The sequence below is a fragment of the Dendrobium catenatum genome, unplaced genomic scaffold (assembly GCF_001605985.2).
Source record: "Dendrobium catenatum unplaced genomic scaffold, ASM160598v2 fragScaff_scaffold_390, whole genome shotgun sequence".
In the NCBI taxonomy this organism is placed as follows: domain Eukaryota; kingdom Viridiplantae; phylum Streptophyta; class Magnoliopsida; order Asparagales; family Orchidaceae; genus Dendrobium; species Dendrobium catenatum.
In genome coordinates, this window is record NW_021318852.1 from 1,742,688 (window position 1) to 1,754,166 (window position 11,479).

The 11,479-nt window shown below is 35.1% G+C and overlaps 1 protein-coding gene across 1 annotated transcript; it reads left to right on the plus strand.

Moving 5' to 3' along the window:
• The first annotated feature begins 6,673 nt into the window (after positions 1-6,673).
• Positions 6,674-10,895, plus strand: LOC114579438. The gene is made up of 9 exons (XM_028693935.1): positions 6,674-6,743; positions 6,936-6,970; positions 7,068-7,214; positions 7,463-8,188; positions 8,341-8,545; positions 8,678-8,810; positions 8,936-8,991; positions 9,043-9,111; positions 9,154-10,895. Exons 1-9 carry the CDS (start codon positions 6,674-6,676, stop codon positions 10,893-10,895), a joined length of 3,183 nt encoding a protein of 1,060 aa, XP_028549768.1.
• The last annotated feature ends 584 nt before the right edge of the window (positions 10,896-11,479 follow it).

The window sequence follows — 11,479 nt, forward strand, 5'->3', positions numbered from 1 at the left end:
TTGTGATTTGGAGTTATAATAACTCCAGAAAAAAAATTTGGCAAAGTTAAAATACAGGATGTTTCAATCTATCCACCTTAAAAAAATGTCATCCCCAACATTCCCTTAAAGATTAGGGCATAAAATAATTTTCAACAAAATTCATATAATCAAAAATCAAATCTAATTAAATCAAATCAAAACTCATAAAAAATTATACAGTCATGCAGTTCATTCTATTACATGTCATTCAAGTATGCATGATATCCTTTGTCATTCAACCATTTAAATAAATTTCTTACCAGTGGAGCTTTCAGGTTATTATTGATCTTTTTGATATTATAGGTTGTACACATACGACATCACTGGAGTAGGTGCAGTTGGATGTGGTGCAATAGTCTCCCTTTGACTACCACTAACAGCTCTATCATCTGCACTACTTTTTGATCTTTCACTATATGCTCTTGACCCAATAGTCCTCTGTCATATAGTTTGTATAAATTGTCCTGCACCAAAATCAACCCTTCCTCAAAATCCCCTCTAAGGACATTCTACTATCTTATGTCCCTATTTTCCATAGTAAAAACATTGTCGCATCAATAAGTAGCCCTAACCTGCATGTCGTCGATCATAATGAATGCACTCATTATAATTACTCTAAGATGCTATTGATACATATCCCCTTAAATTACTATATCTTTTTTTTTTGTCACCATTTCTCTCTTTACTTGGTTAATCTCTGCTCCTCCAAATTAATCTCTATTAGTTTGGCCTGCTCCACCAAATTAGAAAATTCCTAAATCTATAGAGGTACTAGTGGGTGTTTTAGCTCCCTATTCAACATTTGTAGAAACCTATAGCACTTTTCTTCAATGGTAGGGATCAAGTTAGGAGCATACCTAGCAAGAGCAATAAACTCAGCCTCATACTATATTAGTATTTAACATCCTTACTCCAACTTAATGAAAGCTTCCTACATCTATCATCGAGCTGACAGAGGTATCAACCATATACTGAATACTATAGTGAACTCATCCCAAGTGATCTTAGCATTTATCTTCCCTTGAAATTTCTCTCTATACTGTCCAATCCACCATCTCTCTGCCTCTACTTCAAGTAGGAACATAAATAATGGTACATTTCAGCTCTTGGGACACTATGCTATCAAAGATTTCTCTATCATTAGCAACCCCTTTTTGATGGCACTAGAGCTGCACTGTATTGCTCATTTGGTATATTAGACTCGAGGTGATCCATTTAAATTTTTACCTACATAGTTTAGTATGATATGAATAATACACACATGCAACTATGTATGCAAAATAATGCACCTGAAACTACCTATCCAACCAAACTCTCAATTAAATCCTATAGCTATAATAACAATTAATTTTTCCAATAACTATGCTCTGATACCAATTATGATGCCCCAAGATCTAAATTTCAAGAATTATTCATTTAATCTTTTAATAAGTAACAATCAGAGCTATCTAAAATTATATATAAGCAATAAATATCAAAATAGTTTCTATAATTCAAAATATTCATATATACATATATATTCAATCAAAAAAAAAATTATATACACTACTCAGGATCTGCACAAATAAATTATAACTATTATGTCCTGAGTACAAAATAAAAATAAAAAGAAGTAGAACTTAAAGAATCATTATTAGCCTTATACTGCTACTCCAATATACTGATCTGAAATCATTTAACCATAAATAATGAGCTTAAAAATCCTAATAGGTCACCAAAACCTACAACTAAATTCAAAGCACAATAAATGAGTAATATGTATGTCAAAAGTTAAATCATAGCTATTATGTTCATATGATTATTAAATCGATATAGAAATAAAAAAATTCATATATACTAATAGTAGTAGAATTTGTAAATAGTAAATACTACATTATGAAAGCTGATAAAATAGTAAACTAAAATGAGTGTTAAACTTATAAAGAAATCATTATTTCCATAATACCAATCAGTAAATAAATTATGTAAAACATCCAATCAAAAATTTAGTAAAGTTCATTGAAATTGAATTAATGTAGTAAAATCATATCGAAATGTACACAAACTAACTGATTATTTTATATCATCTCATTCTCATGCTCAATATCTCAATCACATGCTCAATAAATTATGTATATCACATGCCTAGTATATCACATGCTCAGTATTAGCACAATAAATTTGTAGTATTAAATAGTATCAATATCTATATCAATAATAATAATAATATAGTGGTAGGAGCAGTAGAATAATATAATAATAATAAATTCATGAAATAATATGAATAATGCCACAAAAATATATATTTTAGTAGTAATATTAAATAAGTAAGAAGTCATGGCTATCATAGTATTTTTGTTAGGAAAGTTGCTATTTGCATGTTTTACATTCTTGCAACTTGTATTATTTTGATGATTCCAAATATTATTGTTTTATGTGTAGTTATCTCCTAACACTTTTTGGAAGATTTGTTTTTGCTCTTGTGTGTACTAATATTTCAGGAAAATCAAACTCCAGACTACGAAGACTTCAAATCAAATTCAGCATGAGATACTTTGTGAAATTGAAGCTTGTACTTTTTATTTGAATTAAATTTAAGAGGGAGTGATTGTAATTGAGTGAATAAATTTACACAAACTTAAAGGAGATCTTGAAAAAGTTTTTATACTGATCGTACGGGACGAACATTGTTCGTACGGGACGATCAGATCAGTTATCTCCTTGTAAGAGCAATAGAACGGACAAGAATTGAACTGGAAATATTTTCTAAGTCCTAATCGTCCAGACGAAATCATTTTCGTCCCAAGACGAGTTTCTTTCTGCAAAAATTTCGTCCAGACGAAGTACAGTTCGTCCAGGACGATGGGAACCGACTATGGCAGTTTCTGGCAGTTTTCGGAACCGACTTTTGATATAACTGTTCGTCCAGACGAAATATTTTCGTCCCGGGACGAACCAATTTCGTCCAGGACGAAATTGGTTCGTACAGATGAACAAAATTTCGTACGGGACGATCCAGTGCGCAGAAAAACTTGTTTTGGGCAGTTTTTTGGACGTTTTTTCTTCTCCTTTCTATATAAGGAGTCCTAGAAACTATTACAAATGCCTTTGGAGTTGTTTTCTCTTGAGAGGGATCATTGAGAGGGAGAAGATCCTTGGAGGGGATTTCAAGGGAGTGTGGAGGGGATATTCACACGGTTGCTCCGGCGAAGGCTCTCAAGTGAAGTTCAACAACATCGGTCCGGTTCTCTGCCGACACTTGGAGAAGTGTAAAAGGACGACAAAGTGTATCTTTGACAGTCATTGTGTCTTCGTTCTTGTGGAGAAAACTTGAAGAGAGAACTTGAAAGGGAGAGAGGAAAGGGTGGAGTTTGAGAGGGAGAAGATCCTTGAAGGGGATTTCAAGGGAGTGTGAAGGGGATATTCACACAGTTTCTCCGGCGAACTTGCACCTCATAACCATCGGATTCAAGGGACGTCTTGAGGGAAGTTTTTATCAAGAAGAAGATCTCTTTGGTGTTAAAGAACCCGGCTACTCCGCCGCACCGGGGAAGGTGAAAGTGATTTTGTACAGGCTTCTCCGCCTTGCTGTGGGAGCAAAAGGAGAGTCACTTTGTGGTTTTAGTGCAATACTCAGAGGGTGCCTCTGGGGAGTGGATGTAGGTCAAGGTTTGACCGAACCACTATAAATCTGGTGTGTTCTTTCTTATTTTTTATTCCGCATTTAATTTCATTGCAAGTTGTTTACTCTGGTTGAAAAGTTTATTTTAAACTTTAATTTTAACTTGCATCAATAATTCAAAAGGTTTTCTAAAATTCCAAGAGTTGAAGTTACATTTTTTAAATTGTCAATTCACCCCCCCTCTTGGTAGCCTTGGGACACTCACTTAGGCTTAACATCCTAATTACTAGACTCAACAATTTTTAATATTATATCAATATCAGTAGCCATTAGCTCAGTAAAAAGAGTAATCACTCTTTGCCCATCGACATAGTAATTATCTCCTTATAACTCCCAATCAGTATCACATGAATTAGTAGAGGATAACACCAAATGATTGCAAACTTGGATTCAAGGATTCTAATTTTGATGATAACAATCATTTCTGCCATTTCTTTTTCTCTATTATTGCCCTGCCTACTAACCTTTCAGGTCCATAAGATCAATTGTAAATCAAGTGAGCTTAAGATTGGGTAGGTTAGGATTGAGTCAGTATGTCAGTGTACTTAAAGTGTTTTTACATTTTCTTGAGTCAGATGTAATAAAGTGGATCCTGATATTAATGACCTTGCACACACACACTTAGGGGAAAAAATTCTATATATTTTAGATCTTTCTATTTTTGATCATATTATCTAGGAAGATCCAAAATTATCTTGGATGATTAATTAAAAATAGAAACCCTAATTAGGGCATCCTTATTAAGACAACTAAATTAAGCAAATTATCATAGACGATATTAACATCATCTTGGATGATAGGCTGAAATAAAAAAAATTAGCCATAAACTCTTTTAGGTATGTTAATATTTTTAGAAATCGTACATGATAATCCCATATCATCCTGGAAAATTCATTACAATCATGCCTAAATTAATCAGGTGATTAAGGAAAGCAATTAAGGTTTGATTTATTAATCATATTATCTTGGACAATCAATTAGAAAAACATTCATCTTCTCCTGAATCACCTGGATGAATAGAATGATTTGCTGGATGAATATCCTTGATTTTGAACTAATCGTATAGGACTATTAAATCATCATCCTAGATAATATGTTATATTTCTTCATCATCCAACATATATAACTCTTGACAAACAGAACGATGTACTGGATGATATATAGGGTTTTGAACTAATCGTACAAGATAATGTCATCATCATCCTAGATGATCAGAACAAATAAGGGTTTCAATCATCCAGCCCTCTTAGATCATTCTGGCTGAAAGGGATGAAAATACACTGATCATACAGGATGTCTGTCGATCGTCTTGGAAGATCTTTGACGGCTTGTTGCAAATTAGGGCAAATTTTAAGCTCTTCTTTATAAGCTCTCCTGATTATTCAAGTAGAGATCTTTTACTGCTGTCCTAAAATTAGAGAGCCAAGAGATGGAGATGGAGAGCTTGGTAGAGAGGGAGAAGAAATTATGAGGGGGAGTTTGTGAGGGTTTCCATAAAGGTTGCTCTAAGAAGTGATCTAAGTCATCTTCTCCAATCATCATCCCAAGTTCCTTGGAGGCTCTAGGGAGGTCTTCTTTAGTAATCGATAAAGGTTTGTTTCTTGTATTAGGAGGAAGCAAAAGGAGGTTGGGTTCTTTGCCTCACTTGGGTCAGTGGAAAGGAGTTTGTAAAGACTTCTCTGCCTTGCTATGGGAGTAAAAGGAGAGTCACTAAGTTTTAGTGCAATACCTGCAAGAGAGGCTCTAAGTCGTGGATGTAACAAACTCTTACAAACCATAATATTTAAAGGAAAGCCTGTTAGCCTACCTTCCTGTACAGGTCAATCAGTCTCTAACCAATGGGACAACCAATCTTTACTTGTCTTTTACACATATAGTAGTATCATATTATTATAATATTAATTTTAATCATATATCCATATTCATTTTTAATGCATTGTAATAAATAAACATTATTGATCTTAATTTAGAAAATGCCCAAAATATCATAATGGTAGATAACAAAGAATCATATTAGGCAAAAATACACATTTTTAAAAAATTACCAAAATACCAAAAATTATATGAAATGATGTTTAAAGACTTTTATCGTTCTACACTACTATTTTTAGATGTCAAAATAAATTTTTGGGTTGACAAAAATAACTATATTTTTAAAATTGCATGGTGAAAATCTCAAATAAAATGCTCATATCATGCTCTCTATAACATACAAAAAGTTACACGATAGAAGTTTTGTCAATACAAATTTATTCATATTTTTTGATAATAGAAACACATATTTGATTAAAAAATTGTAATAAATACAAAATCTTTTGAAACAAAAATAGGTTAAAGTTTTCTTACAACAAGATGAGTAATTTTCTCAATAGTGTCGACGGACAAAAATCACTCTGTGGCCTCCAAATTCTAGTTTCTAATTTCTCTCTCCTCACTTCTTTCTCTTAAAATATCCTCTAAACCTCTCTATTAGCTGAAGTAAGGGAAGGAAAAAGGATTTTATAACAAATTTCTTTAATGCTTTTAGATACTTTAAGGTATTTTAATATAATATAATATAATATTTAATTTAATTAATTTTGGGGGGGGGTTATGGGGGTTTTATGTGTAATTTTATGGGCTTTTGGGGCAGCTTTGGTGGGTGGTTTCTTTATAGATGGAGTAGATGAGGATTAAGATGTTGAAGGAGTTTTTTTGGATCTAATTTATATTGAGCTATTTGGTGGTTAAACTTGTATTGAAGATAATCGACCTTTGCTTCAAGTCGATAGATTTTTTTTTCAAGTCAATCAATCCTGGTGGGCAATTCTCTTCAATTTTATTGCAAACCTTTTTAGGGCTCTAAGTATTTTTTTTGAGTACTTGCCCAATTCTTACCTTGAGCTAGAGGGGGTCTTGATGGGTAGATTGTGGGTGGGCTTGAAAGTGAGAATGAGGGGTAGGAGTGGAAAATTTCTTTTGTATTTGTGAGTGGATTTGGATAGGGTATTGATGAGGAGATTGAATTTGGAGGTTATTAATAACAGTTATGTAAGCATTTATATTTTCTGCGTCATCCTGGGTAACATCTTTAAGGAAATAAAAAATCTACATAGATATTGCACTAATGTTAACAAATCTAAAAAATTATAAGATAAAGAGCATGTTATAGTTATAGCACAACCAAAGCGTAGAGAAGAGAAACTCCCATTAGAGAGAGAAAGAGTTGAATTTTCGAATTTTTGCATTTTTAGATTTCATTCATGTTTATCAGGAATAGGTGGGGATGATGGTGGCGGAGTGCCACCGGTAAGCATAGGCTCCGACGATAAGGTCACCATCCTTTGTTGGTAATTCAAAGTTAGATTTGAAAGGTAATGGTTCATTGTTTATGAAATCCAAGCAGAGTAGTGAGATCCACTTGTTAAAACCACAAGGACCCTTGGTGATCAAAGAGGTCTCTGATGTAGCTCCCAAGATGAACAAGAATGTGGATGGCAAAGGTAAAGCAATTGCTGAATCTGTGGTTAATGTCACTCCTAGAGTTGAGAAAGTTTTTTCTTCCTTTAACTCGATTGATCCAACTATGTCATCATCAGGAATGAAAATTTTTGTTAACAAATTTGAAAATTTAAATGCAATCCCTAGACACAGTGTGATAAGTGCGAATTCATCAAATTTGGTTAATAATAATATTCATTCCTTGGCGAGCGAGAGGAATACATCGAGTGTGGCTAAGGTGTCTGATGAAATGCCGAGTACTATGTTAGTCTGGGTAATATTAATCCATGGAGTAACAAGACTTATATCAAACTTGATTTTAAAGAAGAAGAAGTGTTTTTGTCAGAAGATGGTAAGGCGGTGAGGTTGAATGAGGAATTGGAGGTTGTGAATTCAAAGAAGCAGTTAAATTGGTTGGTAATAAAGGTGTTCGGTAAAGAATTACGATCACATATGGTGGCTTGGGAAATAAGGAGGCTATGGAGTCATTTTGGGCATTTTCACTCAACCTCTATGGGTAGGGGATGGTTCTTATATTCATTTAATTCGGATGAGAAGGTGAAAGCAGTTCTTTCAGGCGGTCCATGGTTTGTTAACGGTCATATAGTAGGCATGGAGAGATGGACTACTGAGTTTTCTTCTTTATCCATGAAGGGGCTAACCTCTCCAATTTGGGTTAGAATGCGACATTTGCCATTGCAATATTGGAATGAGGTAAATGTGGCAAGAATTGTTACAAGGATTGGTAAACCATTAATGCTGGATGGTAGAATGCTTCAATGGGGGAGGAGGGAATTTGCAAGTGTTTGTGTATGGGTAAATCTCGATCAACCTCTTCCATTGGGGGTATGGGTAGATAGCATTTTTGGAAGGTTTTTCCAAAATGTGGATTATGAAAAGGTATCTAACTTTTGTTTTGAGTGGGGGATGTTTGGGCATGTGAAGAGTGATTGTGTCCATAAAGAACCTATTCCCAAGGAGGTGGAGGTTGCTATTTATAAAGGTAATGGGGGAGCTGAAGAGGAAGTAGGCATGAGGTGATGAAGGACCCTTCTTATGGGCCGTGGATTCTTGTCATCCACAAGAAAGGGAGAAGAGCAAATCAAAGAAGCAATGTTGTGAAGCCAAACAATTTGAGATATGTAAAGAAGATTGCAAAACCTGTCTTGGCTATTTAGGAGGAGCGGCCTGAACAGGTTTCTAAAATTAGGGAGGATTCTTCTCATCAGAATCAAGTGGTACTGAATGCTGATATAGAACAATTTGAAGAAGGTGAATGCATATTGGAAGCTGATCGGTATATGGAAAAGGAGCATGGTGCTATTGCTGAGGAAAAGGAAGGGCCTCCTGACAAATGTGGAAACAATTCTGAAGGAGAATTGGGTATGTTCATGAAACATTATTTTTCTTGTATATCAAATTCAATTAATAAATTTGATATTTTGAATATGGATAATGGTGATATGATGAAGGAAGATGTGATAGAAGGGGAAATTGGTAATGCTGGATATTAAGGAGATATTGTTGGAAAGATAAAGGAGATGAGTTGTGTAGAGGGATATGATAGGAATAGATCAGGAGGTGGATTGGCTAGGGATGTTGGTGCTGTTGGGGAGTTGAATAAGGTGAAGCTTGCAAAAGAGCTAAGGTCTCTTGGGCCAATCAAGAATTTTCCCCATGGTAGGAATATGGATGGTGGTGGTAGTAAAAGGAGGGAAGGGGCCTCATCCCCTAGATTGAATTAATGAATTTCTTAGCCTTTTGGAATTGTAGAGGGGCCAAGAAAAAAGAGGCCTCTCTATATCTTAAGGAGTTTATTAAAGATCAAGGTATTCTTTTTGTGGGGCTGGTGTAAACTAAGATCAATGCTTTTGATAAAGTTTCCTTTGAGAGAGTTATGGGGCCTGATTGGGATTTCTTTCTTCTACCGTCAGATGGTTTATCTGGAGGTATTATGGTATTGTGGAGATCTAATCTGGCTTCTTTTTTAGTATTAAAGAAGTTAGAACAGTATGTCATTGGGGACCTTAATGTTTTCAATAAAGGGGTGTGGATGATTGCTACTATCTGTGGGAGTAAGGAGGTTGTGAAGAGGAGAGGGTTATGGGGTAGTCTACATAAAGTGGCTAATAAAAATATCCCTTTGATCGTTTGGGGGGATTTCAAATGTATATTGTCTCAAGAGGACAAGAGAGGTGGAAGGAAGTTTGTATTCTCACAAGGTCCTAAGGAGATGGTTGATTTTATGAATGGGAATGACTTGCATGAAGTGGAGATTGTTGGACCAAGGTTCACTTTGTGTAACAATAAAACTGGAGGAGGCCGAATTCTTCAGAGGTTGGACAGGTGTTTGCTCAATTCTTTGGCTATCAATTGTATTCAGGTGGCAGTGGTGAGACACTTAGCTAGAGTAGCTTCAGACCATTGTCTAATAGTGCTGAAAATTTTTGAGTCATCTAGAAAAAGAAGAAGGATTCTTAAGTTTGAAGATGTTTGGATATCTTATAAAGCTTCTGCCCACATTATAGCTAAAGTTTGGAGTAAGGGATTTCAAGTAGATGATATGGACAGCCTTAACAGAAAATGGAAGAAAGCATTGAAGGATTTGTATTATTGGGGCAAGGCTAAAGTAAAGGAGTTCTCTAAGGAGAAGGATAAACTGAAAGAAGAAATCTTTCATATTCAAGAGGAAGAAGCTAATACGGGTTGGTTAAGTGAAGAGAAGCTTTGGGTGTTGAGATCTAAATTCAAGGAGCTAAATGTGATTCTTGCTCGGTTAAATACTTGGTGGAAGCAAAGAGCAAAGGCGAAGTGGATTGAGGATGGGGATACTAATACTAAATTTTTTCATTCTTTTGAAAATGCTAGGAGAAGTGTAAAATGGATTTCTCAAGTTAGAAATTCAAATGGAGAACTCAACGAGGAGCCTAAGGAGTTGCATGATGTATTCTTCAATTTCTTTCAAGAAAAGTGGAAAGAAAAAGGATGCTGTATGGATAACTGGCCGGTCCCGAGAACTATTTTGGATGACATAGATAGAAGAGGTTTGAATGAAGACATTTCAGATTCGAAAATAATGGAGATAATCAAAGGGCTGGGTAGTAACAAAGCTCATGGTTATGATGGCATAACCTATTCATTTTTCAAAAATTATTGGAGTATTGTAGGGAATGATGTATGCAAAGCAGTGAGAAGATTATTTGTTACAAGTAAAATGTGCAAGGAATGGAAGGACACACTTGTTGTGCTTATTCCTAAAATAAATAACCCAGTCTCTCCTGCTGGCTTTCGTCCTATAAGCTTGTGTAACTCTATCTATAAAATTGTGGCTAAGGTTTTATTGAACAGGCTATTGTTGGTCATTCCTAAGATTATCTCAGAAGAACAAGTAGCTTTTATTAAAGGGAGGAGTATAGCGGATCATTTATTGCTGGCTCAGGAGTTATTCAATAAGATCAGGATTTCTAAATATGGTGTTGGTATGGTAGCTATCAAGCTAGACATGGAGCAAGCCTACAACAACTTGTGTTGGAAGACCCTTTATGAGATGATGAGCAAAATGGGCTTTCCAGAGAAGTTTATGAAGTTGGTGATGGAATGCATTATGGAGCAAAGGTTTTCTACCTTAATCAATGGTGGACTATCCAAATGGATTATGGGGAAGAGTGGTTTCCGTCAAGGCGTTCCACTATCACCCTTTCTTTTTTATCATGTGTTCTCAATTGCTCTCTAATGCCTCTTACTATGAAGGCAAGAACTTAGGAATCACGATTGCTCCAAGGGTTTAGAAGGTATCACATTTGCTCTATGCATATGATGCCCTTTTACTTTCTGATGCTAAGTTGAAGAGTATTAAGCAGGTGAAGAGCATTTTAAGTGATTATTGCGGCTGGACGGGATAGAGATTGAATCATCAAAAATTTGTTATGATTATTGGTAAGACAGTTGAGAGGAAAAGGAAGAATAAGATTGGAAGGAGCACGGGGATCAAGTTGGTAGAAGAAATGGATATTTGGGAACCAAGATGGCTCTAAGGAGATTGAGGAAGGCAGATTTCCAAATTCTTTTGGATAAGTCTTTGAAGATATTAACTGCTTGGGGAAATAGGTATATTTCCCTAGTTAGGAAATTGATTTTGGCAAAACTAGTTTTTTGTAATCTCCCCTTATTCCTAATGTCTCATTCCCTTATTCCTTTAAGAATATTGAAGGAAGTTGAGAAGCATTGTAGGAATTTTATTTGGAATAAGCATGATGGAAAACATGGGATGCATTATGTGGGTCGGGATGAGCTATGCAAACCGAGAGCATTGGGTGG